General features: G+C 37.8%; 1 gene segment (V, D, J or C); it reads right to left on the bottom strand.

Moving 5' to 3' along the window:
* Positions 1 to 16,191: 16,191 nt before the first annotated feature.
* Positions 16,192 to 16,689, bottom strand: LOC131355462 (T cell receptor alpha variable 12-3-like; the record flags this gene model as incomplete). The annotated part of the segment is given in 2 exon segments: positions 16,192 to 16,490; positions 16,648 to 16,689. Coding segments are annotated over 2 exon segments (339 nt in total), but the record flags the coding sequence as incomplete, so codon positions are not given.
* Positions 16,690 to 22,699: the final 6,010 nt, after the last annotated feature.

Genomic DNA, 22,699 nt, shown 5'->3' with positions numbered 1-22,699 from the left:
TCTCTGTGATGTGCATCCAAGACTGTCTCCATGATCAGACCAGCAGAAAAGCACAGACTGATCACTGAGGATCAATAGTGATAGATTTGTCTCTAAATGAACATACTCTCTCCTAATAATACAACATGTGTCAAAAATATAAACTCTTCATGATTCACAACAGAGAGAGAATTCCCCCAAATATGGCAGGTAAATTCAAAATCATGAGCAGAACTACTTTCAATATAACAAAACTATGTGAAAGTTTTTGTACAGTGCAGCTGGATTTCCTGTCACTGTGGGCTGCAGAGCACAGCAGTACAGAGCAGAGTCTGATCCAGCAGCAGAGGAGATGTTCAGATACACTTGTTTATCATCAACTTTAACAGACATTCTTGGGGGAGGATCTGAATTATAAATTCCACTTTGAACAATATTAAGAAGGAACTTAGGTTTAGATTTTGGATATTGCCTGTACCAGTGCAGGCAGTCTGATGTACTATTTTTTTTGTATTTGCAGGACATTGTCAATTATCTAACATTGTCAATCTAGCCATGGGGGTCACAGTCCAGTGACTTCTGTGCCGGTCCCAAGCCTGGATAAATAGAGACGGTTGTGTCAGGAAGGGCATCCGGCATAAAACATTGACAAATTTAACGATACGAATCGTCAGTACTCTGAAATTACCGCCATCGGCGCCATTGACCTACAGGGCACTGGTGGAAATTGGGCTACTGTTGGTCGAAGAAGTAGAGGAGGGAGGAGAGTGCGTAGACAGACACAGAAGAGGAAAGGTATGAGTGTAGGGCTGAGAATAGGAACTCTGAATGTTGGTAGTATGACGGGGAAAGGTAGAGAGCTGGCTGATATGATGGCGAGAAGGAAGGTGAACATGATGTGTGTACAGGAGACCAGGTGAAAGGGTAGCAAGGCTAGCTTTGGAGCAGTAGTATAGGAGCAGGATTCAAGCTCTTTTATTATCGTGTAGATAGTAAGAGAAATGGGGTAGTTTGTTCTGGAGGTGAAGAGAGTGTCAGACAGGGTGATAAGTCTGAAGTTAGAGGTTGAAGGGGTGATGTTGAATGTTGTTAGTGGTTATGCCCCACAGGTAGGTTGTGAGTTAGAGGGGAGAGAGTGGTGATAGGAGCAGATTTTAATGGACATGTTGGTGAGGGGAACACAGGTGATGAGGAGGTGATGGGCAAGTTTGGAGTTAAGGAAAGGAACCTTGAAGGACAGATGGTAGTGGACTTTGCTAATATGATGGACATGGCTGTGGTTAACAGAGGAGGGAGGCGCATAGAGTGACTTACAAGAGTGGAGGTAGGAGCACACAGGTAGACTACATCCTATGTAGAAGAGGCAATCTGAAAGAGATTAGTGACTGTAACATGGTAGTGGGAGAGAGTGTAACCAGACAGCATAGGATGGTGGTGTGTAGGATGACTTTGATGGTCTGTAAGAAGAGGTCAAAAATAGAGGTAGAGAAGAAAACCAAGTGGTGGAAACTGAAAAAGGAGGAATGTTGTGAGGAATTTAGAAAGAAGTTGAGGCAGGCTCTGGGTGGTCAGGTAGTGCTGCCATATGATTGGAAAACTACAACAGAAGTGATTAGGGAGACTTGCTGGTGAAATGAGGAAGTTCAGGATAGTATTCAGAGGAAGAGGTTAGCCAAGAAGAAGTGGGACATGGACAGGACTGAAGAGAATAGGCAGGAATACAAGGAGTTACAGTACAGAGTGAAGAGGGAGGTGTCTAAGGCCAAGCAGAAGGCATATGATGAGTTGTACACTAGGTTAGACACTAGAGACGGAGAGAAGGACTTGTACAGGTTAGCTAGGCAGAGGGATAGAGGTGGGAAGGATGTGCAGCAAGTTAGCGTTATTAAGGATAGAGATGGAAAGGTGCTCACAAGTGAGGAGACTGTACAGAGGAGATGGAAGGAATACTTTGAAGAGCTGATGAATGAGGAAAATGAGAGGGAAAAAAGAGTAGAAGGGGTGAACTCTGTGGAACAGAAAGTAGATAAGATTAGAAAGGATGAAGTCAGGAAGGCTTTGAAGAGGATGAAAAGTGGAAAGGCAGTTGGTCCTGATGACATCCTGGTGGAGGTCTGGAAGTGTCTAGGAGAGGCAGCAGTGGAATTTTTATCTAGTCTGTTTAACAGGGTTTTAGAGAGTGAGAAAATGCCTGAGGAATGGTGAAAAAGTGTATTAATGCCGATCTTTAAGAATAAGGGTGATGTGCAGAGTTGCAGCAACTATAGAGGGATAAAGTTGATGAGCCATACAATGAAGCTATGCGAAAGAGTAGTGGAAGCTAGGTTAAGGAAGGAAGTGGAAATCTGTGAGCAGCAGTATGGCTTCATGCCCAGAAAGAGCACAACAGATGCAATTTTTGCTCAGAGAATTTTTTGATGGAGAAGTATAAGGATGGTCAGAGAGAGTTGCGCTGTGTGTTTGTAGACTTGGAAAAAGTGTATGACAGGGTGCCAAGAGAAGAGCTGTGGTACTGTATGAGGAAGTCAGGATTAGCAGAGAAGTATGTCAGAGTGGTGCAGGACATGTATGAGAAGAGCAGGACAGTGGTGAGGTGTGCTGTAGGTCAGACAGAGGAGTTCAAAGTGGAGGTGGGACTGCATCAGGGATCGGCTCTGAGCCCCTTCCTGTTTGCTATGGTGATGGACCAGTTGTCAGAGGAGGTCAGACAGGAGTCTCCTTGGACAATGATATTTGCAGATGACAGGTGGAGAGAAGAGGAATGAAAGTCAGTCGTGGTAAGACTGAGTAGATGTGTGTGAATGAAAGGGAGGGAAGTGGAACAGTAAGATTACAGGGTGAAGAAGTGAAGAAGGTACAGGAGTTTAAGTACTTGGGGTCAACAGTCCAGAGTAATGGAGAGTGTGGGAAAGAGGTAAAGAAGCGAGTGCAGGCAGATTGGAATGGGTGGAGAAAGGTGTCAGGAGTTCTGTGTGATAGAAAAATTTCAGCGAGAATCAAGGTGAAGGTGTACAAGACAGTGGTGAGACCGGCCATTCTGTATGGTTTGGAGACAGTGTCACTGAGACAGAGGACAGAGACAGGAGTCAGAGCTGGAGGTAGCAGAGCTGAAGATGTTGAGGTTCTCTTTGGGAGTGACATGGTTGGAGTGACACGGACAGCTCATGTTGGACGTTTGGGGGACAAAGTTAGGGAGGCCAGATTAAGATGGTTTGGACATGCTCAGAGGAGGGAGAGTGAGTATATTGGTGGGAGAATGTTGGACATGGAGCTGCCAGGCAGGAGACAAAGTGGAAGGGCAAAGAGAAGGTATATGGATGGAATAAATGAGGATATGAAGCTAGTGGGTGCAAGTGTTGAGGATGCAGTAGATAGGGATAGGTGGAGAGAGATGATTCGCTGTGGCGACCCCTGAAGGGAAAAGCCGAAAGAAGAAGAAGACAGTGAATTAACTGATGAAAATGAAATACCTGTAACTAGAGTGAGAATCAGTGGTATGTATCTCACTATGTACAGTAAGTTGTGTAGTTGAGCCATTTCTGAACACAGCTCTGTGAGGATTCTGTATAATAGTGCTGTATGTGCTGAACTTTACACATGAGGGAACACGTCTCTAGAAGGCCACACCCAGGAAGTGATGCTGTTGTAGTGTAACTTTGTACAGATCATCACTTCACACAGTATCAGTGACAGAAAACTAAGGTGATTAATTTGGCTGGTGTTGTATTTCAAGATTTATCATCTATACAATACTATAAGCCTTTACCTGTTTGTGTGGTGTTTAAATTATTTGTACATTTAAAAATAATTATATTTTGCTGTGGAACTGCATATGTGATGAATAAGCTCACTGGCCACTACATCAAGCTTTTATATTAAAAATGAATGCAAAATTTCCATAGTGATCATCATAGGAAACTAGATCCAGATTTTAAAAAAATCTCTCATGAGTAAATTTGCTGTGTCTATTTCCAAAAGGAATTAAATTCACTTCAGTTCACTTCATTTTTATTTGTATAGCGCTTTTAACAATGGACATTGTCTCTAAGAAATTCAGAATAGAAATTACAAAGTTGAAAATGAACTTCATCTCTAATGAGTAAGTCTGAGGCAACAGTGGGACGAAAAAACTCCCTGAGATGATATGAGGAAGACTCAAAAGGAAACCCGTCCTCCTCTGGGTGACACCAGAGAGTGTGATTATGAATAAATTAACTTCTATAAGTGTATATAGTCAAACATTAAAATAAAAATTAAATCAATTGCATAATATCAATTCATTGATGGGGATATTTAAGATACACAGAGAGAGTCCAGCATCTAGAATCTCGCACTCTCTCGCTGCAGCCTTAGTACGTAACCAACCCAGCCACTGGGATCAGCTAAACCAACCCTAATGGGATCAGCTAAAAAAGGAAAAAAATGGTAGTATATTTGCCTTCAGTGTAGTTAAACTGTGTGAAAGTTTTTGTACAGTACAGCTGGATTTCTTGTCACTATGGGCTGCAGAGCACAGTAGTATAGAGCAGAGTCTGATACAGCAGCCGAGGAGGTGATCAGGTCCACTTGTTTATCATTACCTTTTGCAGACACAAGTGTTGGAAATTATATCTCCACTTTGAAGAATATTATGAAGGAATATTATGAAGGAACTCATACCAGTGCAGGTAGTTTGAGGTACCAATTTTTTTGTATCTGCAGGACAGAGTAACATTGTCACCTTCATCTACCAACTTTTGGGTGAAAAGTGCCTCTACTGAATCTGCTATGGAGTCACCTGTCATAGAGAAAAGAACATTAATTCATAAAACTTTACTTGATAAAGTCAGAATTACATAATTCAGGCTTTAACTCTACAGAGCCTTAATCTCAAATGTCAGTGTTAACTCACCCAGTGAAAGACACAGACACATGATTATAACAGTGAACATGATGAATGCTTTCTTAGCTGAATGATTTTTTTTTTTATTTTGTGTCAGCATCATGACAGTCTGTTCAACTCCACCCCACAGTATCACATGACATTGTCACTAATGTTACTAGACATTTCTGGCATTTGGCAGACTTTTAGAGCGACTTACATCATATCTCATTTTATACAACTGAGCAATTGAGGGTTAAGGGCCTTACTCAGGGGCCCAGCTGTGGCAGCTTGGTGGACCTGGGATCTGAACTCACAACTTTCCAATAATTATTCCAGCATCTTAACCACTAAGGTACCACATCCCATCCCTTTACCCATTATTGATTTAGCCATTTTAAACAAATACTGACTGCATATCATTTTTAATTATGAAAAAACAATCAATTTATTCTATAAACATATAATAATTAGACTAGTACAAATTGAAAATATAATATATATTACATTGAGGCATTGTTTGTGTACTTATTTGTTTGTTGTGATAACAAACCTGTTATAAATAGGACAGTTTGGGGCATATTTTACTGAGCTGATGAAAAAACCAGCCTCCCTTCTTTCTTTTGTCTATTTTTATTTGTTATTTGACTCATTTGATTCGAACACAATTAATATAGCCATCTGCTTAATAAAGCGACTCTATAAAAGGGCTTTTATCTGATCTTATAACTGCTGGTTGTCATGTAAAGAGTTGGGTATTTTCATTATCCCATGACAAACACCCCCATAACAAGAGAACATGTACAAAGTTGCTTTTATTTATTGTAGCTGTAATGTGTTTGTTCCTGCTGGAGTAAAAAAAAATATTCGGTCACACTTATTTAAAGAAATACTGAAGCCAAAACTGGAAGGAGTGGAGTTTACTGAAACTGAAGACAAAGCTTTCTTTAGTTGCTTAAGACTGCAATAAAATTGCAAATCATATACAATCTATTTTTATGCAATGCATGATATCTGAAAGTACTATGTGTGTATGATTGAAGAAAGGGTATAGCCTATATCATTGTGTTATTCATAATCAAATAAATCTACATCTCTGGGGTATGTGAGTAGGAACTAGTACTAGTATTGTACTTAGCCCATGATAAACTAACTGATGTCACCATCTTGTGAAGAAAGGACCCACTAGCACAAGTTTCTTGAGTCCTGTGTGTATTTTCTTCAGGTTATCCAGTTTCCTATCACCTTCTAAAAACATGCCAGTAAATGGATTGGAGACACAAACAGAATATCATCTAGACAAAAAAAAGATCAGAGGAACAGAAACTTTTTCTAACATTTTTTTAGTAAAAAGGAACATAACCAGAAACTAATATAGATTTAATTTGTGTATATCTAATAGTTATGTTTTGCTACTTAAAGATGCTCAGGGTGACTGCATTAAACAGTTTATTCTTAGTGACTGAATGAGCAGAATGTGTTATACACTCAATAAATGCAGAGCAGTGAGGCTATTTTGTTTAAATTCAGTTCATTAGAAAAGTATGTTACTGGTGTTAAGCAACATTACTGTAGCCTTTGTTGGTCATGTACTATAGCCACAAAATGCACAGAATTAACACATTAATGAGTAAGTAACATGAAAGGATAATCTTCTTCTCTGTTAGAGTTGCTATCACTCTGTTCCTCTTCTCTTTCAGCTCTTTTTCTTGTTTTCTCCAAAAAAGCCTGAGCTGCATCTAATAACAAAGTATAAAGAATGCATTTCCACAGAATGGATTAATCATGTGTAGTACTTTTTTTGTAGTGCGTTTGGGTTTCATGTCACTGTGAGCATCTCAACTCTTGTATCTGGAGCTTCTCCCAGCAATACTAGTCATGAAGCAGGAATACTAATTAAAATTGACTATACTGGGTTGTAGGTTGTTTATTAATTTAATTACACAATGTATTCACCAGCAACATCTGGCACCTGAAACATGTACTTTTGTGAATTTGATTATTGTGTAGTTGCTGTGTAAATCCCTCATTATTAATATTTTTTTTCTCAGCAGTTTGATACATCTGTAAATGTTATTACAGATGTTGTTTTCTGTGGTTTACCAAAAAGTTGATAAAGTGAGCCTCTTTGATCTTGTGGTTTTTTTAAACGTCATATATGCCGTTTACTCTTTTTGTAAAGCCTTTCAGTATTTTGTATTACACTGCTACTACTTCAAGAGCACAATGATAGAGTGCAGAATCTGCGAGCTTTAGACCTCTGATAGTAAGTTCAGTAGAGTCTCTGCTTGTATTTGATTCTAATCGAGTGTCAGTAGGAGTGCTTGCATCACTATATGATCTTGCACCTTTATACAGTAAAAACTGTGGTGTGCTGTTAGGATATTGTTTGTACCAGTAAAGATAAATTTTCTCACTGCTTGTCTCATATGAACATTTCAGAGTAATAGGGTCTGTTTCTTTCCTGACAATGTTGGCATCTGTTGGTTCAATTTTATCTGCAAAACTGCCTGGTGTGAAAAAAAATATAAAGAAATATATAAATGAAGTATTTTTTGTAAATCAAATATTGATTTAAGAAATCAAAAATGACTAGATTAATACAAATATGGTTATTAATCAATTTTATTTATTAACTGATTAAATATCATTGTAATAATTATTATGCCAGATGAAAAATGAATGACCTGTAACTAGAGTGAGAATCAGTGGTATGTATCTCACTATGTACAGTAAGTTGTATAGTTGAGCCATTTCTGAACACAGCTCTGTGAGGATTCTGTATAATAGTGCTGTATGTGCTGAACTTTACACGTCTCTAGAAGGCCACACCCAGGAAGTGATGCTGTTGGAGCATAATTTTACACAGATCATCACTTCACAGTATCAGTGACAGTGAACTGAGTCACTAATACAACACAGAACTATTCCACTGTTGCTGATCAACCCACTGCATCTGACTTCACCTTTGAGTTAGAGGTCAGGGCTGTGTCTTAGGTCTCTAACACCCAAAGACACAATAACTCACAATACTTTAAACTTTGATACTTAAACTTTTTTTTTTTTTTTTACCTTATTTAAATAGAAAAACTATGTAAGCTTGTATTCAGGCTGTATAGGTAACAAGAGGTTTTGGGTTTTGTTAGCTGATAATTCTGAACTACTGTATGAGTGCAGCATTTGACTCTGCAAGCTACTGTTCTAAACAGACATAGCTAATGTTAGCTTGCAAGCTAGCTATTCTCACACTTATATCAGAGAACAAACAACTCCTGAAACAACTTAATAAATAACTTTTACTGTTACATATGAGACTGTAATAGCAGTTGCAATATATGCCTTGAGGAATACAAGCTAGATATCAAAAATAACTGAAAGAATCATTTCTGTCTTGAGGAACAAAACAAAAATCTCACTTAGACGTTTCCTAAAAAGAGTTGCTTTCTTTTACGGGTTCTGTACATGCAGGGCCTCAGAGGGTAACAGACATATTCCCAATACCCACAGCAATTAAGTGCTGACAGGTTTAAGTGCTAAACCTGCATAAAAACAGAAGAAACATATGTTGAACACATCAAATCTCAAGTGCAATAAACAAAGAAATAACTGCTCATCAAAGAATTAACATTAAATATCATCATTCCTGAATTGGTATAACATTTTGTGGTATTTCTGGCATGTGAACTTTACACTGTCATTTACTATTTTATAAGCTGCAAAAATTAAGAGTGAATTCTTCAGCTCACTAGTGTTACATTAAAAATCAACATCTTAAATGATTTAAATATATATTTTTATTGAATGTTGTGTTAATTGATTTTATCACATCAGGGGAATAACAGCATAACAGCATGAAATAATTCTGCTTGATTAAACATTAACATTTACTTTTTAAGCATTTCTTCTCTGAGAAATAAGAAAGAAAACTGTACTTGAATGAAACAGGTAAACATCTCACCCTGCTGAGAAAAAAAACATGCAGCGTGTCTTTTTGTACAGTCTGTTTGAGTTTTGTGTCACTGTGGGCTCCATGGTGCAGTAGTACAGTGCAGAGTCTGATACTGCAGCAGGAAAGATCTCCAGATCTACTTTCTTGTCCTTTTTATGAACTTTGATGGACAGTGATGGGTGATGTTCAGCTCTACTCTTAGCTTTATCTGTGAGTTTATAAATCAGAAGAAGAAACTCTGAATGATGTTTTTGTTGATACCAGTGGAGAGAGTAAGCTGACTCATCATATGTGCAGGTCAGTGTGATGTTGCTGCCTTCACATGAAGATATGATGGTTTGTGTTCTGGTGTAATGCTGCTGTCAACAGCACCTGCTATAAAACATTGCAACAAACATTTCTACTTTTATTGTGTAAGTTAATTAATTATTTTTAGGTATCAGTTCATTTCCAGCATTCACCTAAAGTTTGTGTGTAATATAAATCTTTCAAATGTTTTTAACAACTATGAAAATAAAGAAGAGTAACATGACTGTTGTGTCTCTCTTGCAGTAGGTATAAATGGCAGGATCTCTGTGAAACTAAACTGTATCTTACCACATCTAGCTCCACCCACTTTTACTTAGTCACAGTCATGTCAGTTTTGGCATTATATGTGATAAATCCATTGTTTAAATTAATTAATTAAAATGTACATTAATTGAGTGCAGTGTTTAATATGTTATTGTGGAGTGATCTGTATACTTCTTTTTCTTTTTAGCTGCATGTGTTACCACAAGTGTTATACAGTATGTTTCTGTTGTTAGCTGATAAGTTGGGAAAAGGAGAGTAAAGCTCAGTGTAATCGCTGCCTGACTTGTATTTCAGAATAACAGAGTTTGTTTCTTTCCTGACAATGTTGGCATCTTTATTGGTCAGACCAATTTAATCTGCAAAACTGCCTGTTATAAAGAAGGATATAAATAAAAGAAATAAATCTGTCAATTATTTTTGTGAACAAACTACAGACTATGACTTCGGACACTTTGGTAATGTTTGGGTCTAATCATAACAGTAACGTTTTTTGAAACCTTTCTATGAATATATTGCCTTTAGTAGTCTAAATACAAACAACAATACTTCTGAAACACTACAATTCAAATTCAAATCCAGAACTACAAAGCTCAGTGTCTTTTTTCATGTGAGCTACTACTACCTGATTTATCAGTACATTTTATTTATCAGTATTAAGACAGGATTTTGATATAGTGTACTTGTGTTTTCATACCTTGTTCTGTGGTACTACAAAACCTGTGCAGAATCCTGCACTTCAACAGAGGACATGACAAGCTGATTAGATATTGTTTCATTTAGTTTAGTTCAGTTACTGAGCATGACAATCTGGGGGGAAAAGCTGTTACAGAGTTTGGCAGTGGTGATCCAGATGTAAGAATATAAATAAAATAAATAGATCTGTCAAATATTTTTGTGCATAAGCTAGAGACTGTGTTCACTCTTCAGACCTCTACAACATTATATATCAGGATGGATGCGTAGTCTAAGGTGCTGTGATCAGGTCACAGTCTCCTCTGGTGGTGTGGGTTTGAATCCTAATTAGGAACCACTGTTAAAAGATAATAAGCAATGCCCTACATTCTGTCCTATAACACAAAATTCTCTTTAGGTAAATTTACTTGATAATCAAATACAGGATAATATTTGAAAGCAACATACTTTTATGAAATGATTCTTAGTCTGTTCTTTAAACTTTCCCCCACACTGAACACTGTGCAGAAGAGTAGAAAAAACAATGCAGTAATGAATGAGACAGTTCTAGTCAGTTGTTTGAAAATATTGTTTTGTAGTGTTTATAAAATATGATAACATTGATAATACCAGGTGAAGCTCAGTCCACTCAGTGCTTAAGCTTTAAAACAAACTACACACCATATAAAATAAATCAACAAATCTTTACATCAGATACACTGCAGCAGTTAATTATTCATCTCAACAGAAGCAACAAAAGGTCAAATTCTTATATAATCTGATTCCTGCACCTGAAATACATTCCTTAATTTTGGAGATCTCATTCTGTTTTAAAGGTTTTAGTTGTCATTGCCACAATAAACCATATTATACATGTGGATTTACTACATTCAAGATATACACTGTACAGTTTTTGTACAGTGTAGCTGGATTTCCTGTCACTGTGGGCTGCAGAGCACAGTAATATAGTGCAGAGTCTGATACAGCAGCAGAGGAGATGATCAGATCCACTTGTTCATCTCCATGAACTTTAGCAGACATTCTTGGGGGGATGTTAGGACTCAGATATTTACTTTGATAAACATAAAGAAGGAACTCAGGATTAGATTTTGGATACTGCCTGTACCAGTGCAGGTAGATTGATGTAGTTACTGCAGTTGATTCATATTCACAGGACAGAGTAACATCATCACCATCATCTACAACTTTATGGGTGAAAAGTGGCTTTATTGAATCTGCCATGGAGTCACCTGTTATAGAGAAGAGAACATAATGTTTTACACAATCAAGCCAAGATTACTCACAGAAATCATGATTTCTAACACCACACAATTAATGAATATCTAATATCTAAACTAACAAAAAGACAATGTTATCTCACCTAGTGAAAGCCACAGACACATGAATACAACAGTGAACATGATGACTGGTTTTAGCTGAATGAAAAAGCTCTTTCTGTACTCTAATATATTAACATGATAAATGTTCAGGAAGCTCCACCCCCCAGCATCACATGACAGTGTCTCCAGTGTTGATGACAGTGAAACATCCTGGCTTTACATTAAGCCTTTCTTGGGAAACTGTACTGAAATTGTTTACATAGTAAATAAACAAAAACTGACAGCAGGAAAAAATTACTAGTAATTAAAATGAGTAAATATATTATTTTATTATTTTTTATATTTTATAAGTGGTGTTAGACATTAGAGTATTTGATTGTTCTGATAGAATTACATTTCATGAGGTGTGGAACAAACCAGCCTCTTTTCATTTTTCTATCTATTATTCTTTATTGCGATTTAACTCATTGCTTAATAAAACCACTGTGTAAAACTAGTTGATTTGATCTCATATCTGCTGATTTGATGCTGGCATTTAAACATGAAACTGTGTTTATAAAGAAAGGGTGGAGTATTTACCTTATCCTATGACAAGAGAATCTGTCCAGAGTTGATTTTATTCAGTGCAGCTGTAATGTGTTTGTCTGTCTGCTGGAGACAAAAATATTACAAATATAGATCACACATTTTTGAAATTGTATGTACTGACTGCAAATTGTACATATAGCTCTAGTACTATGTATGTAGGATTGAACAACAGATAGAGTCTATATTATTTTGCAAAGAAGTATTTATAATCACAGAAGTCTACATTTTTGGGGATGTAGAACTCACTACGCCATCTTCTGGAGAAAAGAGAAAGACTTTAACAAACAAGACTTTTTCAATTCACAAATTATAACAACAAATAATAATTATTAGAACATAACTTTATTCAACTTCTGAACTTGTACAGAGCCTCAGCTGCTATAATTAAATTCAGAATTGGCTCTGTGGACTTTTCTGAAAAACTTTCTACAGTGCATCCAGAAGGTATTCACAGCGCTTCCCTTTTTCCACAATTTGTTATGTTACAGCCTTATTCCAAAATGGATTAAATTCATTATTTTCCTCAAAATTCTACAAACAATACCCCATAATGGCAATGTGAAATAAGTTTGTTTGAAATTTTTGCAAATTTATTAAAAATTAAAAAAAAAAAAAAATCACATGTACATAAGTATTCAAAGCCTTTGCCATGACACTCAAAATTGAGCTCAGGTGCATCCTGTTTCCACTGATCATTCTTGAGATGTTTCTACAACTTGATTGGAGTCCACCTGTGGTAAATTCAGTTGATTGGACATGATTTGGAAAGGCACACATGTGTCTACATAACGTCTCACAGTTAACAGTGCATGTCAGAGCACAAACCAAGCCATGAAGTCCAAGGAATTGTCTGTAGACCTCCGAGAGAGGATTGTATCAAGGCACAGGTCTGGGGAAGGGTACAGAAAAATGTCTGCAGCATTAAAGGTTCCAATGAGCACAGTGGCTTCCATCATCCATAAATAGAAGAAGTTTGGAACCACCAGGACTCTTCCTAAAGCGGGCTGCCTGGCCAAACTGAGCGATCAGGGGAGAAGGGCCTTAGTCAGGGAGGTAACCAAGAACCTGATGGTCACTCTGAAAGAGCTCCAGTGTTTCTCTGTGGAGAGAAGAGAACCTTCAAGAAGAACAATCATCTCTGCAGCACTCCACCAATCAGGCCTGTATGGTAGAGTGGCCAGACAGAAGCCACTCCTCAGTAAAAGGCATATGATAATAATAATAAATAAAAATAAATAATAATAATAATAATAATAACAAAAATAGTAATATAATATAATATATAATGTATACAAATATAAAACTGCTTTATAAAAACTAAATATTTAAAAATATATAAAAACAAAAATATAATACACTAAAATAATACAGTACAATATAGTATATATATAGCATATGTGAAAAATAAAACAATATATAAATAAATATATATGTGTAGACTCTATAATATATAGAAGATACAGTATATGCACATATGTAGATAAAATGGTCAACTTGAAATGGTGTAGCAAATGAATACAGTATGTATAGTGTGCATATGTAAGATAAATATATAAATATATATGTAGATGTATATATAAGGCAAATATAAATGTCCAATTGAACAGGGAGTAAAGTGTCAGTGCAGTGTGCACACAAAGATGTACAGAAAAGATGTACAGTGAGAGTGTTATTGTGTGTACAGAGTAGTGCAGAGTACAAAGTAGTGCAATTATTGAATGTGTAACAGTCAGCTGAGGTAGAATGTCATGTCGTGTGGGGGTAAGTCCAGAAAGTCCAGATTCTAGGTGTACTGGTTGAGGGCCCGAATGGCCTGCAGGAAGAAGCTCCTCCTCATTCTCTCTGTGTTTGGCTTCAAGGAACGAAAACGTTTCCCTAACCTCAACAGAGAGAAGAGTCGATTGTTGGGATGACTGAGGTCCTTCATAATCTTTCTGGTCCAGCACCGCTTGCTGTATATGGTGTCCAGGTCAAGCTTGGTGCAGATGGTACGCTCAGCTGATCGCACCCCCCTCTGGAGAGCTTGCCTGTCCTGTTTGGTGCTGTTCCCACACCAGGCTGTGATACTTCCCGTCAGGATGCTCTCAATGGTGCAGGTGTAGAATGTCTTTAGCACCTTTGAGGGCAGTTTAAAGTCCTTTAGGCGTCTGAGATGATAAAGACGCTGCTGGGCCTTCTTCACCAGGGTGTTAACGTGGCAGGACCATGTCAGGTCCTGCGTAATGTAAACACCTAGGTACCGGAAACTGTCCACTCTCTCCACTGGAGTCCCGTCGATAGTGAGGGGCTGGTAATTCCTCTCCTGCTTTGTGCTAAAGTCCACTATCAGCTCCTTAGTCTTGCCGACGTTCAGGAGGGGATTGTTGACCTGGCACCCTGTCTCCAGGTTTTTGATCTCTTCTAGGTAGAAACAAAAAGCGTCATGTCTGGAGGAAACCAGGCACTGCTCATCACCTGGCCAATACCATCCCTACAGTGAAGCATGGTGGTGGCAGCATCATGCTGTGGGGATGTTTTTCAGTGGCAGGACGGTACAACTTTGTGAATGTCCTTGATTGGCCCAGCCAAAGCCCGATTTAGCATCTCTGGAGAGATCTGAAAATGGCTGTGCACCAACCCTCCCTATCCAACCTGATGGAGCTTGAGAGGTCCTGCAAAGACGAATGGGAGAAACTGTCCATAAATAGGTGTGCCAAGCTTGTAGCATTATACCCAAAAAGACATGCAGCTGTAATTGGTGTCAAATGTGCTTCAACAAAGTATTGAGCAAAGGCTGTGAATACTTATGTACACATGATTTTTTTGTTTTTTATTTTTAATAAATTTGCAAAGATTTCAAACAAATTTCTTTCATGTTGTCATTATGGGGTACTGTGTGTAGAGTTTTGAGGAAAATAATGAATTTAATCAATTTTGGACTAAGGCTGTAACATAGCAAAATGTGGAAAAAGGGAAGCGCTTTGAATAATTTCCAGATGCACTTTATCTAATGTAACTTACTATGGAAATACAGTATCTTTCAAAACAACAATATTTTCCCCAAATTAACAAACTCTTGTTTTCATAGTTGCCAAAAGTAGCCATCTAATTATATTTTGTCAGATTTACTTACATTCCAGAAACTTTACTGGGTTGGTTTGAGAACCTACTATGACATGATGCAGTGCAGCTGTGATTCAAACTGAGCTGCATTAAGCTGTGTATTACTGCATTATGTGGGTTTGATTGTCTTTATATAACAATTGACAACTTTATCAATAATGAAGAAAAAAGCAGTCAATAAAGCATAAAATTATTATTTTTTTGTGATTATTCTTTTGAGATCCAGCAGGGATGTACAGCAGGTGAACTGTGTGAGCTACAGCATGACAACTCTCTAAATCAAAGAATATTTCTTTTTAAATGTTGAGCCAGTTTGAACAGACCTATGGTGGAAATGTGTTTTTAAAGCTAATAAGGCAGTAGTAATAAGTAATAAGTTAGGCCATTACCTCTGACAAGAGACAAAATAAAAGGGTGTGCATCTTTTTAATATTATTTTTTAATAAAGTAACATTGCCCAAATCTATCACTTACTTATACTTATCACTTATATATATATATATATATATATATATATATATATATATATATATATATATATATATATATATATAATAACTTTGGCATTGTAAAGTGTTCATATTCAATAAGTCAAGCATGTGAGAGAAACATCTGAGGTGGTTTGTCTGTGCTACATTTACAGGAATCTCTTTAGAATTTTGAAAGGTTTTTTTTTTTTTAGTTTAAAATAGGCTACTAAAAACAAATTGAGGAACTAGTAAAAAGAAAAGCACAGCACAGAGACAATGACTTTGTATTTTTGTTCCTTCAGCTAGAGTTTATAATGTGTAGTCAGTAAGCTCAATGCTGATATTATATCAACTGATATTATGTGCATATACATACATATATATTGTGTCAGGAAGGGCATCCAGTGTAAAACCTGTGTTAATTCAAACTATGCAAATCAATGATCCACTGTGGCAAACCCTTATAGGATCAGCCGAAAGAAGATTTTACCTTCAGTATAGTTAAACTGTGTCAAAAATATAAACTCTTTATAAATCACTAGAGAGAAGGAATTCTCCAAAATGGCATGCAAATTTGAAATTAACAGTAGAAATGCAATATAACAAAACTGTGTGAACATTTTTGTACAGTGCCACTGGATTTCCTGTCACTGTGGGCTGCAGAGCACAGTAGTATAGTGCAGAGTCTGATACAGCAGCAGAGGATATGAGCAGATCCACTTGTTCCATCTTTTTATCAATATAAACATTTAGACGTGGTGGGACCGGGTCACTTTTATACCCACTTGTATCAATATAAAGCAGGAACTCAGGGTGAGATGTTGGATATTTCCTGTACCACTGGATATAGCTTACTGAAGCACTGCTTTTGTATTTGCAGGACAGAGTAACATTATCACCTTCATTTACAACTTTATTAGTGAAAAGTTGCTCTACTGAATCTGCCATGGAGTCACCTGTCATAGAGGAAAGAACATAATGTCAGTAACCCATGTGTGGATCAAGCCAGTGTTATGTAAGTCTCACATTTTGTTTTTTCTTATCACCACACAAACTATTTAAGCATTAATTTATCATTTAATATTTATACAATAAACAAGGCAATTTACTCACCTAGTGAAAGCCACAGAGATACAAATATAACAGTGAACATGATGAATAGTTTTAGCTGAATGTAAATATTCTGAGGTCTTTATGTACTCTGATATGTCAACATCATAAATGTTCATGAAGCTCCACCCCATAGCATCACATGACACCAATGTTACTGACAGATTGTTGATTCTTACTGAAGCATTGCTGTTTGTGGAGAATATTTCCACATTGTATTCAAGTTCAAGCAGGACATTTATTTAATTAATATCACAAAAGGCAGATGCAAGTGCATACAATTTATTTTTGTTTATAAAGTGCAATACACACTACCAAAAAAATGGTAGAAGCTGTGCTACACACAACAACCACAACGAGAAGTCTTTTTTTTTTTTTTTTACTTTATTTTATTCTCCTGAGCTCATGAATTTGTAGAACTTCAGCTGCTTAACTTGAGCTAGTTCAGCTTCGAATTGTCCTCACAGTCAGGCATTTCAAAAGGGAGTAAATAGCTGTAAAATAGCTCCATCTTGTGAGAAAAGCAGTGCTTTTTTACAGTGTGGTTGGGCAGCAACAGTAAATAAAAGCAAGAAGAGGAGTAACATTGTTACTGACTCATATTTGAGTTTTCATATATGAGTCTGTTTCTTTTCTAACAATGTGGACATCTTCATTGGTCAGCCCAATTTAATCTGCAAAACTGCCTGTTATTAAGAAGAATAAAAATAAAATAAAGAAATCTGTCAAGTGTTTTTGTGTTCAAACTACAGACAGTGTTTACTCTATGGACCCTTTGGTACTGTTCCATAACAGTAACGTTTTTTTTCTTTCTTTCTTTTCTATGAATATATTGCCTCTAGTAGGCTAAGTAAAAACAAAAATGCTTATGAAACACAACAATTCAAAATCAAATCCAAAACTACAAAGTTCAGTGTGTCTATTTACATATGAGACATTAACCACCACTGTCGAGTGTAACCTGACAAAGAAATTAAATACTGGACATGGACACAACAAAACAGGTAGAAATCCCATTTCATGCTGGTGATTATTGTTTATTGACCAGTTGATAAAGTAACAAAAATTTGCAGTCTAACTTCTCCTAACATCTAATATCTAACAGACCTCAGAATATTTACATAGGCATAAAATAGAATAAAATAGTTTAATAATTTAATTTAATAAGTTATTCTTATTTCTAGGTATTTAGTTATTTTTTTATATTTTTTTATTTTAATTTTTCCCCTCCCCTTTCTCCGTTTCTCTTCTTTTGCAAAGCTGCTTTGAGACAATGTTCATTGTAAAAGGCTATACAAAATAAATTGAATTGAAATGAATTAATATCTAAATGTTATCTAGGATGACTACAACACTTGATTTATCAGTATTAACAAATAAAACTGTTAGTATTGGAATAGTGTAGTCTAGTTTCTGTGGTTCTACAAAACCTATACAGAATCCTGCATTTCAACAGAGGACCTGTTGAGCCAATTAGAGATTGCTTAATTAAGATTAGTTCGGTCACTTATTTTGACAGTCTGTTCCCTTTTAATGCGTCAGGATGGCCAAGTGGTCTAAGGTGCTGTGTTCAGGTAGCAGTCTCCCCTGGAGGTGTGGCTTTAAATCCCACTTCTTCACATTGGTTTCTTTCCTTTGTGTTGTGATCCTGTACAGAAGTCTGTTGTTGTATGTTAAGAGATACTTTGGCAGTGGTTAAGGGTTGCTGATTTGTTGAATGGCAGAATGGGTTTTAAGCCACATGGTCAACTGAGCAGGTCCCTTAAAGTAATATACATTCTCTCATTGAAAAAAATAACATGCTTATTCAGCCATTTTTTATATTTGCATGTAAGTGTCAGGGCAGTCAGTATACACCAGAGCATGCATTGAATAGCAGTTACTCAGATTTGTAACAAATTTGCCTGCATTCAACTTTCAGAAAATGAAAATATTATTCAGTGTCATATGAGTCTAAATTGGGAGTGAGCAGAAACAAAATTGCTTGAAGACAACTGTCAAGTAACAAAGACGCCACGTTTTCATTTGATTTCAACTGCAGTTTGCATTTCAATTCCTTCCACCTTGTAATTTCTGTACCTATGTGTATTCTACTTTGGTTGTAGTAGGTTTGTTAAGCAGCTGCACACCTCTTTTTCACTAAATCTTTTTTCTTATGTTTAAACTTAATATGAGAATCCATCAAAATGACTTTCTGCTCTCCTCCTGTCTCATTAGCATAGGAAAAAACTTTTTTTTTTTTTTTTTTAAATTCAGTTTTATTTTATTGTACAATAAGTTTGCGGTGGCATAGTGGCTTAGTGGTTAGCACATTCATCTCACACTCCCAGCGTCCTGGGTTTGAGTCTCTGATGTTATTATTCTTTATTTCTGCTTTGTGCAGGTCTATTTTGAGAACTAATTATTATTTATAGAGTTAATTCTGTCTTTACTCCACACTTCCGTATATATATATATATATATATATATATATATATATATATATATATATATATATATATATACAGTATATATAGCTTATGCAGTACACAGTGAAGTGAATCCGCTGCAGTGTCTTGCGATCCGAGACGGTGCAATTCCCAAACCAGGCAGTGATGCAGCTGCTCAGGATGCTCTCAATGGTCTCTCTGTAGAAGGTGGTCAGGATGGGAGGTGAAAAATGAGCCTTCCTCAGCCTTCGCAGGAAGTAGAGACACTGCTGGGCTTTCTTGGTGATGGAGCTGGTGTTGAGTGACATTGTGAGGTCCTCCGCCAGGTGAAGACCAAGAAATTTGGTGCTCTTGATGATCTCCATGTTGGACCCGTCAATGTTCAGTGAAGAATGATCACTCTGTGCTCTCCTGAAGTCAACAACCATCTCTTTCATTTTCTTTACATTCAGACAGGTTGTTTACTCCAGGCTGTTAGATGCTGCACCTCCCTCTCTGTAGGCTAACTCATCGTTCTTACTAGGGATGCAACAATACAGTTAACCCATGGTTCAATACGTACCGCAGTTTTTACCCACAGTTTTCGGTTCGGATGGCTTGGCAAATTAAAGGGTTTTTTTCCATTATTCTTTGTTTAGGTGACAGGAACAGTAAGTATGTTAAGAAGAAAAAAACTGGTTTTAGTTGCAATTCTCTTTATTTTACTTAAATGCAAAAATCAACTAACACAATGAAAGTGTACTGAAAATAGTGAGATATAAAAATTAGCACTTGTATGACTTTATTACAGGAGACGGGTTTGGAGTACAGCGCTCTTTATTTCCCAATCCGCTCTGTAATGACCAGTCACTGTGAGATAACTCTCTGATAACTCTCTGTTATCCCCGAGGTCCAACTATCTGTTATTAGAGCAAGACTTTGTGCTTTAGCCAAAGTGTTTTCTATTTTTTTTGCAGGTTTTTTCGTAGAGGTCGGGAGAAAACACAGTGATATCGCGGGGTGATGGAGCTGTAGATGTGTGGTGATGTTTGAAGTATTTCCATATCAGTAGGTAACTCGTGTGGAACACTGCTTAAACACAGTCATTTTTTGTTTACCGTTTTTATTTCATCGGCATCATGGTCAACAACAAATGTCCCCACACCACAGATCTGAATCACGGCGCTGCTCCCTCATGTTTCTGTTTCACTTCACCGCTCTCCAGGGTTAGAGTGAAATCTGACACCAGCATCACAAGAATGGTCACTGCCACTAACTTTAGCGCTCACTGATTGGATATTTACTCGCAGGGAGGCGTGTCTGTCTCAGCGCGTAGACATACTGTGCAGGCAAACACACACAGGAGGTACAGAAAGTAATAGAGTGCATGATGAAAAAAAAAAACAAAAAAAAAGGTTATTATTGTTTTAAAGAAAAAAACCACGGTTCACATGCGTATTGAACCGTGGAGGTTGTACCGAACGGTTCAATATTATATTTAGTATTGTGGCATCCCTAGTTCTTACTGATGAGACCCACCATGGTCATTTCATCAGGGAACTTGATGATGTGATTGGAGCTGTGCATTGCTGCACAGTCATGAGTCAGCAGAGTGAACAGCAGTGGACTGAGCACACAGCCCTGAGGAGCTCCAGTGCTCAGTATGGTGGTGCTGGAGATCCGGACTGACTGAGGTCTTCCAGTCAGGAAATCCAGGATCCAGTTGCAGAAGGAGGTGTTGGTGCCCAGCAGACTCAGCTTCTCTATCAGGTGCTGAGGAGTGATTGTGTTGAATGCTGAACTGAAGTCTATGAACAACATTCATACATAAGTGTCTTTATTATTATTGGGGCGTGTGGTGATGGTCTTAGAGACGGTCACGTCATCGATCTACTTTTCTATGTAGCTTGATGCCGTGTACTCCTCCAAGTCTGTAGTATTGTCGTTGGTTGCAGCCGTTGGTTGCGCTGTTGGTTGCAGCCTCCCTGAACATGTTCCAGTCAGTGCACTCAAAACAGTCCTGAAGAGCAGAGATGGCTCACTTTCAATGTGGTTTGAATGAAGTCTGTGTTTACTTGCAGTGATAGTCCCTAAGACAGTTCTTTTCATCCGAGAAGCACAGGCGAACGTTGCACTTGCTACACAGTGTGTTTATGTATCCATTATTGCAGTGTCTACAGCGTCCTCTCTTCGTCTTTACTGGGAAATGTGCAATCATGTCTTTGCGTACATCCAGTGGGGGGTGGTCTGATGACCTCTTGGCTGGGGGACTCACATCTGTTGAGGATGGTCTCTTCTGAGGATCCAAGGGCTCCCTGATGTCACTGTCTGTGTGAATGTGTTCACCAGGATGATGTCTGGTGAACTGTGTCCTGTTCAGTATCTCTTTCTTAGTCATCTTCAGAGCTTTACAGTCCCGCTTGTAGAGGAGCCAGGCTTTAATCACAGCAAAGATGATGGTGTGCCAGAAGATGTAAATATACCAGCGGTGGGATTTCATGGGGAACTTGTACTTGGCAGCAAACGAGTCCAACAAATCCACACCTCCCATGTGTTTGTTGTAGGTACCAACAATGTAAGGCCTCTCAACATCAATGATGGTTTTGGTGGCTTTGTCCCAGTGCTGAATCTTCTGCACAGGTTCTGGTCCAGCAAAGGATGACACAAGTGTGTTGTCATACCACCTGGCAATGGTATGACACCGCTCTGTTGTCATACCATTTGACAGCGCAGATGTTGTGGTTCCCCTCCACTTGGACATCAAAGCTCCCTCTCCCCTTTTTCTTCAAGCTCTTCTCATCTTCAAGCTTGCAGCTGGGTAGGCGTACCTGCCTTGCTGTTCCCACCTAATGGATTCCACGCTCAAGGAGCTTGACTACCAGTGGGACACAGGTGAAATAGTTGTCTGCATAGATCTTGTAGTTTTGACCCTCTGGAAGTGTGGAGGCGAGCTTCATCACAACATCACCTGACAGTCCAAGTTCAGATTTGGGTTGTCGTATTCCATTTACACTCCCTTGGTACACATCAAAGTCACAGAGCATGCCAGAGATTCCAGTTCTCACCCACAGTTTGAACCCCCATGGGTGTGGCTTGCCGCGCATATATTGCTTGATGTTGCTGGATTTCCCCTTGAAAGGAATCATCATTTCATCCAGAGAGTTGTGCTCTTCAGGTACCACCTGCAGGCATCTCTCCCTGAATGAATTCAGCCATGGTCTGAGTTTCCAGAGTTTGTCCTTCTTTTCAATCTCTGACATAGTTAAGTTGTTTATAAAGTGTAATGAAGTCAACAAAGATTGGAATCTGTTGCGGGACATCACATCAGAAACAGGGATGTACTGTGTGTCCGTCTCCCAATACATACGGACTCCAGACATTTGCATTAGGCCTATCTTCAGATACATGCCAAACATCTTCTCAATTTCCTTATTACTGGTGTTTACAGATCTTCCATTTTTTGCAAGCTGTACTCATTTGTGTTTTTTGTCAGAGCCTCAATCATATCTTCTGTCACAAACTTTTGGAAGTACTCCAGTAGGTTGAGGAAGGAGGTGGCATCTTTGGTGATTTCTGAACCAGAAAAATCAGTATTGGGACTGATAAACACCTTTTTCAGCCAGCAAAACCTGTCACGGGGCACGGTG

The sequence above is a fragment of the Hemibagrus wyckioides genome, linkage group LG07 (assembly GCF_019097595.1).
Source record: "Hemibagrus wyckioides isolate EC202008001 linkage group LG07, SWU_Hwy_1.0, whole genome shotgun sequence".
NCBI lineage: Eukaryota > Metazoa > Chordata > Actinopteri > Siluriformes > Bagridae > Hemibagrus > Hemibagrus wyckioides.
This window is presented reverse-complemented; position numbering and strand designations above follow the sequence as displayed.